This window comes from Neomonachus schauinslandi, chromosome 3 (genome assembly GCF_002201575.2).
Source record: "Neomonachus schauinslandi chromosome 3, ASM220157v2, whole genome shotgun sequence".
Taxonomy (NCBI): domain Eukaryota; kingdom Metazoa; phylum Chordata; class Mammalia; order Carnivora; family Phocidae; genus Neomonachus; species Neomonachus schauinslandi.
In genome coordinates this window covers 105,552,813-105,576,060 of record NC_058405.1, presented here as the reverse complement: position 1 = coordinate 105,576,060, position 23,248 = coordinate 105,552,813, and the positions used below count along the sequence as shown (strand labels likewise).

Below are 23,248 nucleotides of genomic sequence, written 5' to 3'. Positions count from 1 at the left end.
ATTATATGCCTTTCCAAAGTCTTTATTCCTCTCATTACTGTTTTAAAATTTCTTCGTATAATCTTTGTATATTTTTTAAATAATTTCATTCCCAGATTCCTTATCTTTCTTCATTGTTGTTGCTAGTGTGCATTTGTTCTTGTTTTGTTTTTGTTCTGTTTCCCTTTTGTCTTCTTGATTGGTGGTGGTTTGTAGGAAGGTTAGAGATTTTTGTCTAAAAATCTGTAATCAAGCCCTTTTCCACCCTTTGTCTCTGGCATCCACTGTTCTGTTTTCTGTCTCTATTGTTTTGCCTTTTCCAAAATGTCATAGAAATGGAATAATATTGTCTGTAGACTTTTTTTTTTTAAGATTTCATTTGTCAGAAAGAGAGAGTGAGAGTGAGAGAGGCAGGCAGAAGGGGATGCACACTCCCTGCTGAGCAAGGAGCCGGATGCAAGACTCGATCCCAAAACTCTGGGATCATGATCTGAGCTGAAGGCAGACGCTTAACCAGTTGAGACACCCAGGAGTCCCACCTCTGTAGTTTTGAACCTGGCTTCTTTCACTTAACGTATTACATGCCTGTTTGTTTCTTTGTTCAGATTCTCCTTATGAGTCTTTACGGTGCCAGTGGGCCCAGAGAAGTTTCTGAGACCAAGTTTATTCCCATCCTCTTTTCCCAAAAAGTGATTATTGGATTTGCCCCTTAGTTATGCTACCTCCTTTGAGAACTGTGCTCTGCTAGCATTTTCTTTGTATCTACAGCTATAGGCATCCTCTCTCAGAAACTGTCGATCCTTTGAAGGCATTCATCCTCTAATGCTCTGGTGTTTTGGTAACAGATGTCTTCCAGTGTTAGTGAAAGTGGGACTTGCATTTCTTTCTCTCTTTCTTTCTTTCTTTCTTTCTTTCTTCTTTCTTTTCTTTTTTTCCCTCCTTCTTTCTGTTTTTTTTTTTTTTTTTCCTTTTTCTGGCGTGATTTTCTAAGGAAGAGGCAGCACATCATTGCTTTGCGGTTTTGAAACTCTGTGTTCCTTAGTAGCTATTAAGTATAAATTGCTCTAGCAAGTAGCTGCCCACCTCTAATTTACTACTTAACTAAGGGCAAGCTCTATGCCAAAGGATGGGGAAGCTCTTCAGAGCTGAAATGTCACTAGCTTTGGTACATGCTAATAAATATCCAACTTCCTTTTGGTGTATTATCATTGCAGACTTTTCTCTTTTGCTTATTCCTTTGAGAAATCTTTGAAATTTAAGACTTACAATAATAATTAAACATTTCTTAAAATATTAAGTATCCACACTTTTAATTATCAATTATCCTGATAACTCAGTATGTTATATATTTTATAAATAAAAAAAGTATTGAGGACCAGAAAGTTTAAGTAAACTTCTCAAATGCACACAGCCAATCGGTAGAAGGGCTCTAGTTTTAAATCCTCATTTTGTGACTTCAAATCTGTTACTTTTTGACCACCTCACAGTTACCTCCATATTTGTATTCACTGTGATGACTTTGAGCTTATAAAACAAATGTATATGCATTATTTAATTGGATTCTGGTAATGATAGTTTAAGTTAAATTGAAAGGAGGTTATCATTAAATCCATTTTACAGGTAAAAACCTTTTCTGAAAAAATAAGGAAATTTTCAAAGGCAAGCTGTTGTTTCATAGAGCAGATTCGCACAAGGGATCCTGATCCAAAATTAGGTATTCTCCCTTTTAAATAACTGTACATCCAATAGAACCATTTTCTTTACTTCAAAAATGCTAAATTCTTGGTTTAAAATTTTATGAGTATTTGTTCTATTGGGAGCTGTTTGGTGCTAGTTGTTTGATACACGTTTGGTGTTTTATATCATTAGCTACTGGCACAGTAATGTTTGTAATAAACACCATAATACTGTGCAATAAATAACCACAATACCTATAAGATCGCAACAATATACAAAATTATTGTTCACAAGTTCTCAGGCCTTTGGACTAGTTCTTGTGGCCTTGGTTGGGCTTACTTATACTATGTATTCACCTGCCGTAGGTGGCTCTGCTGATCATTGCAGGGCTCTGTCCCCGGCTCGCTATAAGCTACTTTCTTAAGATGGAATCAGTTTCACATTTGTTCATTCGAAACACATTTACTTAATGTCCTAGGCAGAACTTACTGAAGTAGATTCATGTACAGTGAAAAAAAAAAAAGGCCAGTGATTTCCCTACCCCAACAGCAGGCATCTTAGGTTAGCACTGTTCTATAACTAAGACCTGGTATGTATTATGTCCTCCCCAGTGCTTGGTATTAGGGCCATCATAATGAGGTAGCCAGACAAGATCCCTGTTTTAAGAAAGCATATAAACCAGTGAGGAAGGTAGATGACAAACAAATAAATAGCGATTTTAAAATACACTTCAAAGAGAATAAATAGGTTGTGGAGATGTAAAATAATAAAAATGGCCTTTATTGGGAAACTGACCTGGAAAGACCTCTCTGAGGGATGGAGATTAAGAAGAACAGTAAACGTGGTTGCAACTGACCAAAACCCATTTCAAACTGAGTTGGAGTTAAATGAGTTGGCTTACATATCTGAAGTGTGGGAAATGTATAGGGAATATGAAAGAAGGAACTAGACTTAGGGATAATTGCAACTGCAGACTTGAACATCCTTAGCCTGTGGACTTGAACATCCCCAGGTCATTGCTGCTTCCTTCTCTCTGGCTTTTTTCTCTTCTACTACAATATCACAAGTAGACTTATACAAACTACAAGGGCATGGATACTGGCATTACTAGGCTTAGAGATCTGTGACCTTAAAAGAAAAGAGACTCTTTACCCTCAGCTTGAAATATTCTCTGGAAGTTTATAGACCCATTAACCTGATTTAGATCTCACATCCCCCTCTTGAGCCAGTCACCATGGAAAGAGATGATTATGGCCGGTCACATTCAAAGAGTGTGCCTAGACTTAAAATAGGAAAACAAATTTCCCTAAAGGGAAGCCCAGAGGAATGGTACTAACATGGAAATGGGGGGAAATCTTTGTAAGCCTGGGTCCCCTCCCTCAAAATGTATATTTATCAAGTAAAATTCATGTCTAACTCATCTTAATATGTCCAACAGTGATTGGTACAGGACTTGACACATTTCCAAATTGATAATGTAATTTTAGTAAATTTCAGACTGTGGAGAAAGCCATAATCCACCCTCTTATGGGGAGTACACTCTAACTATAAGCCTGTAACTCTCTTCACAGAAATCCTCTTTTATTGGTTCTCTTTCCTTTATGGAGCTGTAGACATGTGATGGGTTAAGAGTAGCAGAACTCGTTTTCGTCAACTCTTAGCAATAACCTGTGTTGATGTTTCTGAGGTTTGGACTGTCAGCTGAAGCTCCACTAAGATAGAAAACCCCCATTTTGTCTTAGAATTCCAATAATTCCTGTATTCTTTAATCAGAATCAAGGGTAGAAAAATCCAAGGGAAAAAAACATATTTATACCTTATTTTAATGAATACATATAAACCTAAAATTTTCAAGTTTCTTTTAAATGTTAGATTCAAAGAAATTGCTCCTATAATAACAGAATTATATAATAAATTATGCTTGTAAATAATTGGGCTTGACCTCAAGTGTTTTACTCTAATTATGAAAGCATATAAATATTTTTATAAGCCTATTAAAAATAAATTTATTTTCAGATCCTTTTGAAGCATTCATCATCTTTTCTATTCGCCATGAGATCAGAAGGATTGATCTTCATAAAAGAGACTATAGTCTACTTGTTCCTGGGTTGAGAAACACAATAGCGCTTGATTTTCACTTCAATCAAAGTTTACTTTATTGGACAGATGTTGTAGAAGACAGAATATACCGGGGCAAGCTTTCTGAAAGTGGAGGTAATTTTTAATTGAAAATTCTAGAAAAATATGCTGTAATCAGATGGGATTTAGATTAATCTTTGCACTTTCATTCTTTATCTTCTCCCTCATGTATGTAAAACCAGGGATGTCAAGTATATGTGTGAAGATCTGTTGAGGGAGGGGAATGAATGGCACAAGCCTGCGCTATGCGTACCATTTTCAAATTATGAGCTTTTCCATGGACATTTGGTGAAGAAAAATATTTATAAGAAATAACTACTGCTTTCCACATACTAGTAGACATATGTTTGTGAGTTAAAATGTTTTTATTTTGTTACCATCTTTCAGCAAAATTTAAACAAATAATGAATTGTTACAAAGACCACTAATATGAACTAAATGTTTTTATCATAATTTGACTTATTTCTTTTGTCTAATCTACACTTTTCTTAAGTAGCAAGGCTCTGAGATAAATATATGTATAATCCTTCTGAAAATGTTGTGTCTGTGTAGCATCCCAAAGCCCAGGTGTTTCTATCAAAATCTGAATTTCTCCTTAAGTCACCTTTGCAATTTTGGAAAAATGGTAATAAACACGATATAATTATCACATGTGAATTTGTGTCCTGTGGCATATTGCAAGAGACTGATTTCAAGTGATGGATTTAGATCCTTGAGCTTAGATGGTTAAGGGTTTAAAAGAAAAAAATGTCTAACAAAAACACTGGCAATGTCATAAACTAAGAAGGGTTATCCTATTAGGAAAAAAATAATTATTTTAATTACAAAAGAAATTAAGAAGTGGATGAATAGATCATTGGTGAACGTTACCAAATTGCTTATTTTTATTTAGACCAAACTAATGCCTTCCTCTCTTATTTGTTATCTTGTTATATCATGTAAGTCTTCTGGCCCAGGAAGGGGCAGGGAGTGTGATTGGGGCTTATCTTTCTTAAGGGTAAGTGCAGTAAAGTTATCTTCTCTCTCATGCTTCAGAAAAGGGTGCTGCTGACTAGCTATAATGCATGTTGGCCCAGGGGGACATTTGCTCTTTATTCTACCCCTGAAGATCAGTGTTGATACTAAACTGCACTCATTTGAACTAGCCCATCATTCCTGTTCCCCAAATCCTGTGTTCTATTTCAAAAGTCCAAAACAAGAAATAACTTTTTGAAACCTAAACATTGTTGTTAGCATCAAGAGTTATTTAAAAATTCTACTTCACTGTCACTAAAAGGGCTTAAGAATTTAAAAATTTCTGGTAGGAAAGATCAGTAATTCTAAATTTGGAGTCTTCTTAGTTTCCATCGTGCCAGGTAACATATTTGCACTATATCTTTCAAACTCAATATATTGCTTAAAAACTCTGTACTGCTGTTAAGTAAGCCTTTGTGTGTGTGTGTGTGTGTGTGTGTGTGTGTGTGTGTGTGTGTGTAATACGTTTCTTGAATGGGTACAAGTATTGGTTTCCTTTTTTTTGTAGGGGTCAGTGCAATAGAAGTGGTTGTGGAGCATGGCCTGGCTACCCCAGAAGGACTGACAGTCGACTGGATAGCAGGCAACATATACTGGATAGACAGCAATCTGGACCAAATTGAAGTGGCCAAACTAGATGGTTCTTTAAGAACTACACTAATAGCCGGAGCCATGGAACACCCCAGGGCCATTGCTTTGGACCCAAGATATGGGTAAAGAAGTTTGACTTCTACAGATTCACTTTGACATAAAAAATTATCTTTTAAATGAATATTTAATTCAATTATCTCAGAAATTCTGAGTCAGATTGCTTATCTTGTGCATGTACATATATGTGTATATATGTATAATTATGTATATGTTTGTCTGTGTGTGTGTATATATAATTATATATATATAGACCAGTTTAAGTTTATTAGCATGAATCTGGTTATAAGATTGCTTACATAGGTACTTTCAGAGGATAGAAATATCTTCTTTCTAAATATGGGCATTATACCCTATTGGAAGCCATTGCAACTCAATTTTGAAGCAGTAATTTAATGAATTTCTCTTTGACCTGCCAAAGAGATGCTATAATTGTTTCTAATGGTTGCAAACCACAGGGCCAGTCTCTGGTCCAAATAGTCACAGATGTTAACCGCACCACCTCTTATGTATTTTGTAAGTACTTGGAGTCAGTTTAAAAGGAAATTAGTATAAGCTTGAAGGAGTCCAGTGATGAGACACTGACTATTTGGGGTGTTGGAAAGACAAGGTACATGATTCTTGAAGACAAGGTACATGATTCTTGAAAACAAGGTCAAATGTTGAGTAACTCAGGTTATTGCCTCTGGTGTTCCCCTGGATGTTCCTCTGCGAAAGAGCAGAAGAGAGACGCTGAAAAACGAGGGCTCCAATTTCTACTCACTCGCTTATTCTCTGGAGAACCTACTCAACTCTATTATCGTCCCTTAAATTTCAGTTTTTTCTTTTGTAAATCAGGGATAATAGCTTTATCATTTGGTTGTTTTTGAGGAGATGGTAAATATGTGGAAGATAGTATGTAAGTGATATTGATGAGAATACTATGTTATTACTGTAATTATTTAATCCTTGTTAATTATTTTGTAAATCTAAAGCCATTGTCAAGGCTAAAGGTTAGTAGATCAGAATCTTTTTAAATTTATTTTTATTTTTATTTATTTATTTATGTATTTATTTATTTATTTTGTCTCTGTATCTTCAAGTAATACAAAGTCCAGGGAGCACCAGTGAGGGAGGGGAATCAGCCAGGAGGGGGTTTAATGAAATGCAGAAGAGAGAAAAGGGAGCCTGTGTTTAAGTCGGCTTCCTGACCACATATTTCTGGCTGGTGCTCTGGCTTATGCCGGAGCTCAGAAATCAATAGATTGGGAAGTTTGTTCTTCTTTTCCTCAATTCACACACAGAAATTAAAGGGCCAAAGCAGGTTGCCTAGAGCAAGGTTCCAAACTGGCAACTCTCATTAATACGTTTGCTTTACCTCTACAGTGTTTTAAATTTATTTGAATTACTTTCCCAAACTTAAAATATTGAGACATTTTGTATACAGTGCTGGATTTCTGGCTACTTTTGAAAAAAAAAAAAATAGAGATCTAGCTGTATCTTTTAGCTCTCATTTATACAGTTTACACTTTGCCCATTTCATTCATTAATTCCTATGATAACAGTTCACCAGCAAGAGATATGTTTAATGAGAAATTCCTTTTTTAAAACAGACTATTCCTGAGATTACAAGTAACTTGCTGATCCTGACCCTTTACTTCCCATAAAAGTTCATCATCAACAGGGCTTTTACCCTCCATGTAACAAATATCAGTTTGAAATTTTCACCTATTAAACCTATCTAAGTTGTACCAGCACCTTATACACAGGAGAAACTTTCTGTGTAAGGGAAAGTGATATTTTGGAGAAAGTTGTGGTTTTAGCTTGTACACCAACATGGTAGAAAAGCTGTGAGTGCTTTCAAATTACAGATGGCACACACAGAGAGAAACAAGACACAACAAAAAGGACAAAACGGGCATATGAAAGCTTTGAAAATAGTCTGACCAAACAAAGCAGTAAATCTGGGAGTTGAAACTTTATTTTCTATAGCCTTGAACTGACAATATTTAGGATAAAATTATTTATCTCACTTAGTTTGCAGAATGTCCAACCTGAGAGGAGGGGAAAAAAAAATAGACACGCCAACACACCACCCACAAATACTATTTAAGTGAAAATATCAGATACTATCCCAGTGATATAAAATCTTCAGAAGTAATATACCCTCTAAGAGTTGAAAGTTAGTATAGGAAGCTAGCCTCTGAGTGGGAAAACCTAATAATGCTTCTGAGAAAGTTGATACCGTCCATTACTAATTGCAACTATGAAATTGTACAGCTGATTAAAATAAGTATAGTGGTAATAATTTTTTTCTTGAAAAATGATTGAAGAAATATACTTATAAAATCATTTTTGGTATAAATAATCAAAGTTCAGAAGGCAGTACTAGTTCAACTCTAGGAAGAAATTGAGAGGTTGACTGAGAGCATAGTAAAAATACATGCAAACACACACGCAGTGAACTGCAAAGCTAAGTGCAAGAAAAGCAACACTGAAAAAAAATTTAATTTGACTTAAACTCCGCTTAATGCCTTAGTGGTATCTATTCAAATCGGAACATAAATTTTCTCCCTATTTCTCAAATAATTCAAGAAATACAAAGAAGCTGTGAGTCAAAATTGATAAGAGCTCCAAAACACTTGAACTTCTTTTAAAAATATGTATTTTTGGATATATCTACTGGGTAATTTTTTTAGAATTATGGTTTCTGAAAATACTGTTAGCTTTCCTACTACATCATCAGCTCTCTAATGGCAAGACATGCTTCCATGTCTATGAAATCCTCCCCTGCTCTTGGCATATATAATTGTGCTGAATAAATGTTTGTTAAATAAATTAATGCATGCATATGCATAGACTTTTTGCTAACATGTAACTTACAAAACTCAAGGATAAACCTGAAAGAGTGAAGTATAGAGTAAAAGACAGCTAGTGGGTAATATTATAAACTTTGTTTACAATAACAAGTGAATGAACAAGTTTGTAGCCAGCCACTTTACTCCCTCAGCACAGCTGAAGAAAAACAAAAACAATTACAACAACAACAAAAAAAATCGGGCTATAGCATTAGACCACTAAAACATGTTTACATCATGTGAGTTTCCTTCAGCTATGAAGGTCCTCTGTGACCTTTTTTTACAGATGCCAAAAAACAAATGTTTTTAACCAACTACTTTGCTTCCCTGGCATGAAAGCCACAGGGCTTCACTTTACATTATAAAACATATTTGCCATGATGCCGCATCCCTTTAGTATTCTGGGTTTTGACCCAATATCCCAAGTGACAAGTTATTCCAAGACGGTAAATGGGAGTCTTAGGGAGGAGCCATTTTTCTCTCATTCCGTTTTAAGGGAATACACTTATTGCTAAGGTGACCTGAACGAGTCCATGAATCTCCTCTGAACCTCAAGCTAAGTATTAGGGAGTAAGAAGCACCAGGGAGTTCCCCATCTACAGGGCACTCACTTCAGTTCTTGAACTTTCATTGTCTTTGTACTCGTACAGCTGCATGGTGTCTTCCTGCTCCATTGCTGGCGTTTCGATTTCATTTCTCATAATAACTGGACTCTGCTATAGCCATTGCAATTTGTGAAAGCAGATACAGTAATTGTGAAGATTAGTGAAACATCTAAATAAAATTTTAATTTTATCTGGGACTGTTCCTGAATGAAACTAATAAAGACGTTGCTTTTAGAAGACCTAGAGATTGTGGATAAGTATCCTCTTTTTTTTTTTTTTTTTTTGCCAAGATCATTTATTTTCACCTTCTGCAGCTTGACCTGATAGATGATAATGGCCCTTTCATGCCTGTAATGATACAAGTTGTTCATGGTCCATTGACCCAATTTAATCCTGATACAGACTAACCCATGAATGCAGGAACTGTAGAATCAGTAGACTGTAGTCTCTTTTTTTAAAAGCAATTGTGGCTGAATATTTCCATACGTCCTGTAAGAAGAGATATTCAGTCTTTGTGTATTTCAAGAAATAATGCAATCATTGAAATGCTAATACATTTTAACCATAAAAAGAAAGTAATAAGGGGAAAATGATTCTTTTAAAATACATTACAGAGTATACAAAAGAGTGCCTAGAATTTTATGAAACAATGATCCTTGAAATCAACTTTTTAAATTGATTGTAAACTGACTTATGGTGAAGTTAAGAACACTTTTAGGGGAGCTAATTCTAGAACATGTTATTTTATAAAAAGTATTGGAAATTTCCCCACTTGAATTGATGAAAGATTAGGACCATTGTGAGCACTACAGAAGAAACAGCTTAATGCTGCTATGTTTAGTGAAGAAATGAAGGAATCACTTATTTTAGAATTTCTCAAATTATCCCAAGCCATACTTTTATGGTCCACTGGAAACACATCCTTGAAAGTCTACAGTGCCCACTTCTGGTAAACCTACAATATAGAGAAAATGCAGAATTGTAGCGTTACTGATATGTGTGTTGGAATTTCCACAACCACATAAGGCAGAACTAGGTAGAAAGTTCCAAGAGAGGCACCAGTTTTCCACTTGTTATTCAGGCAGAAGACAATGCTCAGAAGTCTTTGGGTCATCAGTCCAGAGTGTGAATTACAGCCTTGCCTGGATCACGTGGTAGCTTATCAACACGATACTCAGACTAGTTATCATTCTCAAATTCATTGTTTGTTTTCAGTGATTATTTTTCCTAATCTTTTTTAAACTTGCAAATTTCTCTACTCTACCTTGTCTGTCAAGATACCACATAAATTTGATTGATGCTATGTCGGTCTTGTTTCTATTTTAAATCTTATTTTTTAAATCCTAAGTATAAAGGGAAGCTGACAACAACCTACTGTCAGTGAAAAGATATGTGCATCCAAAATTAAATTTGTAGTGAGACACATAATTCATTTCATTCATTGTTTTAAAGACATTTAACTACTTAACTGAATAGCCTACCAGCTTTATATTAATTAATCTTTGTTCTGTTTGCTCTTTATGGCAACATATTGTATACTAGGTAACTTATAAGTAATAAGCATATGTGTATATACATGTTGAAATTTCCAGATAGTTTTTTTTTCTCATATAAAACAATCTAATCTTAAAAATTAGTCTTTGCAGAAAAAAAGATTTCTAGCCATAAAATTTTATAAATGTCCTCTGGTATTTTTAATATTCTTAAAAATTTACATATTATGTTAATTTTGAGTTAGATACACTTTTAAACTTTTATTATAGAAATTTTTAAATACACAAAGTAGAATGAATTATATAATAATCTTCCTCATATTCATTACCCAGCTTCAACAATTATCAATACATTATCCCTGATATATTACTTAGTTTTATCCCTTCTCAGCAGTTTACTTTATTTATTCAAATATTGGTAATTAAACAATGAATACTCTGGATATTGTTTTTGTGGATATGATCCCATACCAGGGCCAGGAATATCCTAAAGCTGCCCATGAAACTAAAACTTTTTTTTTTTTAACATAAACTCAGATTTTGAGAGACATTCTTTGAGATAAACCCAATCTTATGACCTACTCCTCTGAATCCTTTTCTTGTGGCTTTGACTTATAAAACTAATCTACCTTCGCATACATGCTGGTGTGACATTTGAACATTGACATTAGTATTAATTCTCTTTCTGTCTCCATTTCTTCAACAGTTAGAAAATAGTTTGAAATTTTGCATTTAAAAAATCATCTCTATGACTATGTGTGTGTGGCATGCTCGTGCAAGCACAAATCTTTTCTGTGTGCTAGTCATCCTTTACGCTGAATTGTTTATGTCCCTTACCTCATCAAATGCTCCTGATAAGTGTGTACAGTTAGAGTTTTTACTTAAAAATGAGAAAATGGAGTCTGAGATTAAATATGCTGGAGGAAATGACAGATATTAGTCTTCATCCCAAGTTTGTCTGACACAGAAACATATATTGGCACCATTATTTATTTATTTATTTATTTATTTTTAATTTTTTTTAAGATTTTATTTATTTGACAGAGAGAAACATAGCGAGAGAGGGAACACAAGCAGGGGGAGTGGGAGAGGGAGAAGCAGGCTTCCCGCGGAGCAGGGAGCCCGATGCGGGGCTCGATCCCAGGACCCCGGGATCATGACCTGAGCCGAAGGCAGACGCTTAACGACTGAGCCACCCAGGCGCCCCTTGGCACCATTATTTAATAACCTTTTGAGGCTGTCCAGGGCTTCAGAGTTGTTTATGAGCTGCCACTCTTACCAAGAACATTTACATCTTCCTTCTCTCTTCACCATAGTCTTTTAACACACATACTTACTAAATTTATTATATAATGTATCGAATTGTCTTTTATTCATTTCATATTTCAAATTCCTCTGTCCTAAAACAGACTAAATACTTCTCAAAAATCCAAGTCATGACAAATACTTAGTTTACATCACTCCATATCTCCTTACATAAAGTTAATATTTAAAAAAAAGAAGATAGCTTCAATTGTATTTTGAATTTTTTTCCGGAGGGTTATTTCATTTTCTAAGCTTATCTACCACATTCATATACTTAAGGATCATTCAAAATATAGAAGGAGGAAAAATAGCAAAATGATATATGATTATAATGAAGAACAAAGGTATTTTTTCCCAGTAACTTTACCATTTCTCACCAAAATGTCGACAGAGCTGATAATAGGAAAATTTACTGGACTGTCACTCTCTCTCCAGTCCTGTGCGTTCTCCCTTCCCAAATCACCATGCTACTCATTGGGTTCTGCTATGAAAGTAGAGAAGGCAGCTACCATTTATTGAATAGCAGATGTGCTCCTATCCCTCTGCCAGATGTTTTCCATTTGCTATTTTATTTAGTGACATGACATTAAAGAATTCGATGTTCAAAGCATCAGAGCAGAAGTTAGGCTGCCCAGTTTCTCATCTCCCTCTGCCACTTGCTAGCTGTGTAACCCAAGTAATTTAACTTCTCTAAGCTTGTTCTCCCATCTCTAAAACATAGATAACTTTAGCCATAGCCTCATGACTGATTAAATGAGATAATCTATAAAGCACTGAAAATAGTATTTAACATATAGTAAGCACTTAAAAAATATAGCCAGTTGTTATGATTGTGGAGTTATTGTGTATCTGTATTAAATATACTATAGAAACATGCATCAGCAGTTTAAACCACTGTCAGTTGAACATAAAACATCCATTGCTTAATAGCCGTAAAAATCAAATGCAGGACACAAGGCACTTGATGCCCATTGTATGGAACTGATTGTTCACCATGAATTTGTAGAGTCTCAAATAGTATTCAGTTTAAAAAAAGAAGCTAATGATCTTTAGTATATGAAAAATGGTATTTAACAATTGCATGTTTGTATATATCAAAGTATAACGATTTCCTCTGTTTTCCCTCTGTATCCTCTGTCATATGATCTATTTCATTGCTGTGAATCTAAATATCATCTCCATACTGATGACTTCCAAATTCACGTCCCCAGCCCTGCCTTCTTCTCTGAACTTCACCCTGGCATACACACAGCTTCCTGAACACCTCCTTTTGGATGTCTTGAAATCTTAAGATAAGAAAAAAAAAATTCGAAAGTAAACTTTTGATTGCTCTTCGCACCCATCCACACTCAATTCCCAGGTCTTAGAATCTGTTCCTCTTCCATTTTCCCCATTTCACTCATGGATTCCTTGCACAGCCTCTCCCTTGCCCTTACTCTGACTTCGCTGAAACAAGAAACACAGTCAGCTATGATTCGTTCTCGACCTCATTTCCCTATATTCAGTCATCAGATAGTCCTGGCAATTCCACTTCCAAATATACCTTGAATCCATCACTTACCTTCCCTGCCACTACCATACTCCAAACCACTGTCATCCTTGGCTTTTCCTTTAAAATAACCACCTGATAAGCCATACTCGTGCCTCATTATCATCCACTTGCATATGATACCATGTTTCACCCCTGCTTAAATGTGCTTCCTATTCCCTTGGAATGAAAACCCAAATAATCGCCTTAGCCTACAAAACCCATTAGGTCGGACTCTTCAAATCCATCGTCTTCTTTTTCCTCCTTACTCACCACATTGGTCTTATTTCTGTTCCTCAAATCACCCACTCCCCCACTCCCCCATTAGGGCTTTCATATCTGCTGTTTATTTTGCTTGTCATGCTCTTTATACCGTTCTCCTTATCTTTTAGATTCAGTGTAAATACAGCCTCCTCAAAGTCCTCTTTTTTTTTCCCCTGATCACCTTCTCTAAGTAGATCACTTACCTGCTATTTTCTGCAGCATATTTTAGAAACTACAATTATATATTCATGTATTTATTTACTCTGTCTTCTCCACTGGCCTCTGAGCTCCACGTGGGCAGACAATACATCTGTTTCTTTTGAGACTGTTTATCTGCCAGTGTCTAGCATATAGTAGGCACTCAATAAATATTTGTGAGCTGAATGGCTGAAACAATAACGTTATTTATTTTTCTTCAGAATTCTTTTCTGGACAGATTGGGATGCCAATTTTCCTCGCATTGAATCTGCCTCCATGAGTGGTGCTGGAAGAAAAACCATCTACAAAGACATGAAAACTGGAGCTTGGCCTAATGGACTAACTGTGGACCACTTTGAAAAAAGGATAGTTTGGACAGATGCCAGGTTTAAAAAAATGATCTTTTTCTTCTGTATTTTCTGTTACCTTTCTTGGATAGTATTTGTAAATGCAAAAGATACCCTAACATACATATATACACACATTGAAATTGGTGGTGATTTTTGTTTGTTTTCATTATGATGGTGGTGATTTTTGTTATGACGGGCTTTTTTTTTTCTTTCTTTCTTTCTACAAATCAGATACAGACGCATAAAATATTTTTTAAAAAAATTTTTCTCCGGCATTTATCTAAGTAATATGATAACACCACTGGACTATTTGAATAAGTTCTGATAAACTTGATGTATTTACCTTTCTGTAGGTCAGATGCTATTTATTCAGCCCTCTATGATGGAACAGCCATGATAGAAATCATCCGTGGTCACGAATACCTTTCCCATCCTTTTGCTGTGTCTTTATATGGGAGTGAGGTCTATTGGACGGACTGGAGGACCAACACATTGTCAAAAGCCAATAAGTGGACTGGGCAGAATGTCAGCGTGATTCAGAAGACAAGTGCACAGCCATTTGACCTTCAGATATACCATCCCAGCCGTCAGCCCCAGGGTAAGTGCTGGTAGTGAATTAACTACCCAGAAAGTATTTTCACCTTAATCATATAATATTTGAACTGTAAAATAACTTCTGTAAGTTAGAGTATTAATATTTCATCTATATTGTGTTGTGGAAGTGGTTCCAGCGTTTATTTTAATTAGTTCAGAATATTTTTTTTTTCTTTCCCTTGTCATTTCTTTCACACAGCAATAAAGAAATCTTAGAAATTAAGGGTTTTATACAAAGGCCCCACATTTTTAGTCACTGCTTGTATCAATAAAGGATACTGTGGGAAGTTGTAGATGGTCTTCAGATTTAGAATCTATCACCTGGTTGTGATAGAAAATTAGATGAGAACATCAAGGACACATTGGTCTTTCCCTCAAATGATCTGTGAACTCTATTGGGAGGAGAAAGAATGGTGTATAAAAAAAAAAAAAAAAGGAGCATCTCTTATTTTAAGAGAATTTAGTTCACATGAGCATGTGTGCCACCTCTCCCCATGTATTCCACGCTTTGGTTCAACAGTAATCTCCATCCTGGCTTTGTGATTTCATTACTTCTACTCAATTCTTGCCAAACGTTCTTAATTCTGAGTCTTACATTTCTTTTTCCTTTTTATTTTTTCCCCTGGAGAGTATGGCCATTTGGTGTAACATCAGCTCATCCTTTTATACCTCTTGATGGAGGCTTCCCCTTTATAATGTGTACCATAACCTGTGAGAATCTCATTCCAATGTAAATAATGTTTCCTTATCATTAACATATTTTTACTTGAGACATCTGATGCTCAGATGACAGCTGTTCCCTAGAGGATACATTTTCTCCTTTTCTCCCTCTTTCAGTGTAGAGTAGACAGATCTTCACTTCCAGAAATTCATTAGCATTTCTGGTCTTATGGACCTCACTTCAAGCCTTATTTTAAATTTGTGCTATATTCTTTACACCTAGATGTGACTAAAAATGCTCATCTCTGTGGTCCATAAATTCCACTGTTACCCTTTTCTTTCTTCAATACTTGACCTTCATTCTCTATCGATACTATTTCTTCTACCCAAATATCCTCATCTGTAAAATTTTCTGTGCCTTCTCTCTGACAGAGTCTGATTGAATCTAGTTTCCTTCCCAGGTACTTTCAATTTCTGTTTCAATTTTCTTATATAAGAGATCCTTCTTTGTCATGTGGGAGTTTCTATACACCATGTATTATGTGAGCAATCATGTTAATCCTTTTCTATCACCCATAATTTTTTTGCTCTTTTCAACTTACAAATCTGTACAACATGAGGACATTAAGGGGAGAAAATACAGCTTGGTCACTTTTGTGCTTAATAGGCATTCAGTAAATATATTGGATTTAACTAAATTGAAATGAAGCAGGAAATCATGATTCTGACCAGGAATGGGCCACTAGTATAATAAGAAAAAAATGCTCTTTTCTAAAAACCTTATTCAGCACGAGAGAGTATCTAGTCATAAACACTGTATGTTGATGACAAACAAAGGATTGGTTTTAATTTTTATAAATGCAAAAATTAAAAAATACATATTTTTGTGCCCCAGACTGGTATTTTTTAGGAACTGTAATTTTTATGTTTAGAGTAATTTAAATGAATTGGACCATGAAAAATGGCCTGGGTTTATGTATTACAACATTCCCCTCCTCAAAATAGGATCAATGTATTTTCATTTCCTAACTATCTGATTTGCCCACATTGACATGAGCCCTAGCAAAGTGACAGAATGGAAATAAAAATGATACTTTCTAGCTCTTCTGACATTTTCATATATATAGAAAGGAAGTAAAACATTCAATGTACAGTATCCTCCATGCTTTCACTCTCTGCGGTCACCCATGGTCCAGAAGAAAAAGGTCCTCCTTCTGAACTATCATTAGAAGGTCAATGGTAGCCTAACACTGTGTTACAATGCCTATGTCATTCTCTTCACTTCATCTCATCACATAGACATTTTATCATCTCACATCATCACAAGTACAAGGGTAAGTATAGTATGATATTTTGAGACAGAGAGAGATATCACATTTACATAAATTTTATGATAGTATACTACTATAGTTGTTCTATTTTATTATTAATTATCATTGTTAATCTATTACTGTGCCTAATTGATAAATTTGACTTTATCATAGATATATGTATCATAGATATGTGTGTATAGGAAAACACATGGTATATATATAGGGTTTGGTACTATCCCAGGTTTCAGGCATCTACTTGGGATGTCTCCTCCCTGGATCAGGAGAGATTACTGTAATTTATTTGGTGGTGGGGAGATTTTCTGGACATCTTTACTTAACTTGAAAGGTGATTTATATGAGGCCCCTACAATCTGCGTAAAATAAGGAAGTTTTTACTGTATGGATCTGATTTAACATAGAGGCTTCAGGGCAGATATTCTAGCCTTTTATACCTTTAGAGAATGTTACCTGTAGTGAGACCTTGCTATTTCCTAAATAAAATTCAGTCCGTTTCCAATTTTGAGGATGATCAGAGAACATTCTACTTTTCCCCATTATAAGGATCACTGAGCATATAATAATCATTATCCATCCTGTTTATCTGCTTCAGTGAAGTAACACTTCCACTGCTAGGGGAGAAAATGTTTAAAAAGATGCAGGAATATATTGACTATTTTATTACCAGGGTAGAATTACAGTAAAAATGGTGACAAAATATATATAATATATATAATATATTAAACGTGTAAATACATGAAAAGTTCTTGAAAGAGTGTCTCACATATAATCAGTGCTATGTGTTTATATGCTTAAGTAAATAAAATTTTAAAAAGTAATAGTTGATGGGGTTCCTGGGTGGTTGAGTCAGTTAAGTGTCCAACTCTTGATTTCAGCTCGGGTCATGATCTAGGAGTTGTGAGATTGAACCCACGTCAGGCTCCATGCTAGCAGGGAGTCAGCTTGGTATTTTCTTTCTCTTCTCCCTCTGTCCCTCCCCCCTGTTCTCTGTCTCTGTCTCTTTCTCTCAAATAAATAAATAAATCTTTAAAAAAAAAAAGTAACAGTTGTTGAAATCATATCATTTTCCTAACCTCCTTTTGTTGAAATGTAGGTTTCATTACTTTTTTTTAGTCCTTTTCGAATACATAATCTCCTATTTAAATAATTCATATTGGGATTAACATTACACTTTTCTATATCATAGCAATTTGTTTAAAGAAAAATGCCGATAAAAATGTGAATCACAGCTCTAAAGAAGAGCAATATGGTTGATCTATCAATAAATTCAGATGTAGTCAGATGTATTCAGATGACTAGACTATCAAACCTACTCTCAAATGTACACCCATTTTCCCAGCTCCCAGAGCAACAAACATCTTGACATTTTCTTTGTAGTTGTTTCAACAGAGATGTTGAATATCATAGTAACAAATAAAACTATTATTGTTTATTGAACTACTATGTGCCATTTAGTTGTCACTTTTTTTCCCTAATTATTAGACCCATCTAACAAGATGGTTGTTTTCATTTTCTATGAGGAAGCTGAAGCTCAGGAAAATGAAGTAAGCTGGTTCAGAGTAATAAATTTCATCAAAGGCAACACCAGGTTCCCAATGATCATGACCAACCCTCCAGTCCATACTTCACTATTTTCTAAATTAAGAAAGCTTTTTTTTTTTTTTAAAGTAGGCTCCACGCCTAGCGTGGAACCCAATATGGGGCTTGAACTCACAACCCCGAGACCAAGACCTGAACTGACACCAAGAGTCTGACACTTAACCGACTGAGCCACCCAGGGGCCCCAAGAAAGTTTTGTATCTCTTCAAATTTAATGTCACATTTCATTTTTTAAATTTTGTATCTTCCCTTTTACACTTAGCATTCTCCCATTATCATTGGTGCCTTATGAATCTCTTCTTAATAACTAAGTATTTTCACAGCACATGTGACTAACAAAATGTCCTCAACTATTCATCTATTATTGGAAAGTTTGATTTTAGTTCCTTTCTATACTATCATCAATAATTTTAATGCATATTTCTATACATAAATATTTATCTGTATTTAATAACCTTGGGTTTTGTTGTTGTTGTTGTTGTTAGAAAGTCATATGATCTTATTTGCCAGAAACAGATGAACATAAGCCTTTCCAAGAAGGAAAGTATCACTAAACCCCAATGAAAATTAAGATATAGTATTTCTTGTATGGTTTTATTATTTATTTGTTATTTAAAAAAATCTAAGGGCACCTGGGTGGCTCAGTCAGTTAAGCGTCTGCCTTCGGCTCAGGTCGTGATCCCGGGGTCCTGGGATCTAGCCCTGCGTCAGGCTCCCTGCTCAGCGGGGAGTCTGCTTTGCCCTCTGCCCCTGCCCCCCACTTGTGCACTCTAGCTCACTCTCTCTCTCTCCTCAATAAATAAATAAAATCTTTAAAAAATAAAAATTAAAAAAAATTAAAAATCTACTCTCTTGGCAACTTTTAAATATGGAATAGAGTGTTAATAACTATAATCACCCATACTGTACATTACATTCCCATAGCTTAATTATTTTATTGCTAGTAGTTTGTACCTTTTGACCCCCTTCATCAATTTCAACCAAACCCCACCTCTTCCCTCTGGCAACCAGTGATTTGTTCTCGTATCTGTAAGTTCAGTGTTTTGTTGTTGTTGTTTGGTTTTGTTTTTAAGATTCCACATGTAAGTGAGATCATACGGCATTTGTATTTCTTTGTTTGACTTATTTCTCTTAGTGTAATGTCCTCAAGGTCCATACATACTGTTGCAAATAACAAGATTTCCTTCCTTTTTTATGATTAAATATTATATATATATGTTGATATTTACCAAATTTTGTTTATCCATTCATCCACTGATAGACACTTAGACTGCTTCCATATCTCTGCTATTATAAACAGTGCTGCAATGAACATGGGGGTGCATATGACCTCTCCTGTGCCAAAAAAGCAAAACAAGAAAGTTTAGAATAAAGTAAGGATACAAAGTAGTGGTTTTATGTTGACAGTTACTGTAGGGACTGAGGACAAAAATTTGAATATAAAATATTGGGAGTTTTGGAATAAGAACTTTACGTACCATGTACTGTAGTTTCACGCTGGCTAGGATAATCACATTTTATCTTTTGGAAGATTTATATATATATATACAAGATTTATATATGTTTATATTATATATATTCATCCTATTCCAATGATTGGATTGATAACTGGACACTTTAACTTAAATTCTCTATTTTCTATATCTGGTATGAATTGGCAATTTATAACATGTAGTTGATACTTACGTCCACCTACTGAATAAACACATGGGAGGATGTTGTTTCCTTAGCATAGAGAAGAGATGTATAAATAAATATATTTTTTGTTTTTATAATAAGCAAGAACACCAAAATCATAGATTTCTCTTTAAGGTGAAAATGAATAATTAACATTTATGAAGCCATCTAATTTAAACATATCTTTATTAGTAAAACACAGCTATTAATTGAATAAATTTTGAGTGCATTAAAAAACAACAGCAACAACAACAAAATTTATAATAAACTATTTTTGAGAAATGTGTTAGTTTTGTTTGGATAATGAGATCTGGGCTTGTATGATTAAGCATTAAATTAAAATTATATCGTCATCCTGACTTTGTGATAATAAGGAAGGTATGCACTTATATTGTGTTTTTATTAGTCTTTTACAGGTATTACTTTCAATCTGCACAAAGATTTGCAGGAAAAAATTCTCCCTCTGAGAGGCTTTCTCACTTCAAAGCCACATACCAGTTATAAATCTTTACACAATTCAGATTTCACCTCCTTCATGTTCATGCTTAACACCATAGGAACTCCCTTAGCACTTAGAGCTTGTATGTTTAATATTTTCCTAACACTGTTTTATTTACCCAACTACATTATAAAATATCTGAGTAAGGGAATATCACTTTTTATTTATGTCAACTACCTAGCTAAGTCCTTTATAATAATATTAATAATTATAATATTAGTATCTGACACTTACTAATTCTTTTTTTTTAAGATTTTATTTATTTGACAGAGAGAGAGACAGCGAGAGAGGGAACACAAGCAGGGGGCGTGGGAGAGGGAGAAGCAGGCTTCCCGCGGAGCAGGGAGCCCGATGCGGGGCTCGATTCCAGGACCTTGGGATCATGACCTAAGCCAAAGGCAGCCGCTTAACGACTGAGCCACCCAGGTGCCCCGACACTTGCTAATTTTCATTGCAATTCTATGAGGAAGGTTTTAGCAACATAGTTTTATAGATAAGGAATCTAAGGAAGTTAAACACTAAGTAATTTCCTCAAGGTCTAATAGCCAGAGGATGTTTATTCAGTTATCTGACTTTGAGGAAAGTAACCTCAGAACTCTTGCCTTAGCCTCCAAGCTCTATAGGAAGAAGTTATGGGGTTCATGTTTGAGATTCTCCTTGGAATTGCTATTTCATGTCACCAGATGGCAGTATAGAGTCAAGGTTTGTTGATATTTACAAGGGACAGACTAATTCTTACCTTCTTGGAGTTTATAGTCTAGGAGGGGAACAGACTAACAACAACGAAGATCAATAAAATAACTGTTATTATGGATGGATTTTGAATGTAAAAGTATAGTAAATATATTTTAAAAGGCAGTAGGGTGAGGTCCAAAAAGACCCTGGGTTAGTCTAGTTCAACCCATCCTCTGTCATTCACTAGGCTAGTCAGCTGAGGCAAAATAATTAACTTCTGGGGTCTCAATTACTCATTTGTTGGTTGAAGGAGCTAGATGTAAGGAGGGAATAAATGGGAAGCAGATTGTGCAGGGATCAGACCATGGTAGGATTTAAATGGTCCTTTCAAGGAATTTTAATTTTTGTCCTCTAGGATAGGTGGTTCTAATGATTTCACACTTGAATGTGCATCCGAATTACCTGCAGGGATCACTAAAACACAGATTTCTGGGCTGCACTCAAGTGCTTTTGATTCAATAGGTCTGGGGTATGGCTTGAGATTTTGCATTTTTAACAAGTTCCCAGGGGATGCTGATGTTGCCTAAAGATCCACAGTCCTAAGTGAAGGAGAAAATAAGTTTTAGATTTGGTCAAAGGAGTGAAAATAGCAGATTTGGGTGCTAGAAAGTTGACTCCATCTGTGCAAGGGATGGATTGTGAAAAGACAGCACTGCAGGTAGGAGACTGGTAAAGAGGCTAGTTTTGTAGATGAGGAGGTAGCTGATGCCAAAATCTGGGAGATGGTCATAAAAGCAGAGAGAATGGTATGAGTGAGATACACTTAGAAGTAAAACAATAAAAAAAAAATAGTGACAGAAGTTGTGGAGTAGGGGAGATTGGGAAGAAAAGGAAGAATTTGAGATGGCTCTTTTTCTAGTTTCTGTAATTGGCTTCATGATCAAAATATGACAGAGAGTCCATGGGATTGGTTTAAGGCAGGGATCAACAAATTTTCTCTGTGAAAGGCCTGACAGTAAGTGTTTTAGGCTTTATAGGCCATATGGACTCTGTTGCAACTATTCAACTCAGATGTTGTCGCGTGAAAGTAATCACATAGAAAATGAACTATTGTAGCTGTATTACAATAAAATTTTATTTTGGAAAGAAATTGTGTGTGTCTATTTATCTATCTATCTACCTATCTATTATTTACTTAATAGCATTTATATAGTGTTTAGTATTTGTCAGGTATCTTCTAGGAGCTTTAAAAAGAAACTAATGTGGGGTACCTGGGTGACTCAGTTGGTTAAGCATCTGCCTGCAGCTCAGGTCATGATCCTGGGGTCCTGGGAGCCCACATCGGGTTCCTTGCTCAGCAGGGAGCCTGCTTCTCCCCCTCCCTGCCACTCCCCCTGCTTGTGCTCTCTCTCTCTGTCGAATAAATAAATAAAAATAAATAATAAATAAAATTTTAAAAAAGAAAAAGAAACTAATACATTTAAACTTTTGCAGTGATTCCACTTTACAGATGAAAAACTAGGATAGATAAGGGTATGCAGTCAGAGTAGGACAAAATAGAAATTAGAATTTCATACGTTTTTCATGTGTTATGGATATTATTCTTTTTTTAAAAAATATTTATTTATTTGAGAGAGAGAGAGAGAGTGCGCAAACAGGGGAGGGGTAGAGGAAGAGGGGAGAGAGAATCTTAAGCAGACTCCACACTGAGCACAGAGCCTGACATGGGCTCTACCCCAGGACCGCAAGATCACAACCTGAGCTGAAATCAAGAGTCGGATGCTTAACTGACAGCACCACCCAGGTGCCCCAGAATATTATTCTTCATTTGTTTTCTAAGTTATAGTATTAGCCTGCAGGCCAAGGTCTACTGATACCTGATTTAAAGGATAAACAAAAAGTAAACTTTTGATACACTCAATTTGAGATACCTCTGGGACATGATTGAATATTCAGAGCTGTAAAGGCAAGGAGAGTTTGAACTAGAAGTAGTGCTTTGGTAGTCATTCGATTTTAGGTTGAAGGCAGGAAGATAGATGAGATTTCCCAAGAACATTACAGAAAATGAGAAGAGGGCAAGGACAGAGCTTTGAAGAAAACGAACACTAAAGAGGAAGGGAAGGCAGAATGCTGAGGAGATGACCAAGAGATTTCACAACCAAAGAGAGCACAAACA

The 23,248-nt window shown here is 35.4% G+C and overlaps 1 protein-coding gene across 1 annotated transcript in view; it reads left to right on the top strand.

Moving 5' to 3' along the window:
- Positions 1-23,248, top strand: part of LRP1B (LDL receptor related protein 1B) — a 1,499,204-nt gene that overhangs the window by 868,725 nt on the left and 607,231 nt on the right. Inside the window, exons 24-27 of the mRNA XM_044913608.1 lie at positions 3,673-3,870; positions 5,318-5,522; positions 13,909-14,073; positions 14,391-14,635. Of these exons, the coding sequence (XP_044769543.1) occupies positions 3,673-3,870; positions 5,318-5,522; positions 13,909-14,073; positions 14,391-14,635 (813 nt within the window). The remainder of the gene's footprint in view (positions 1-3,672; positions 3,871-5,317; positions 5,523-13,908; positions 14,074-14,390; positions 14,636-23,248) is intronic.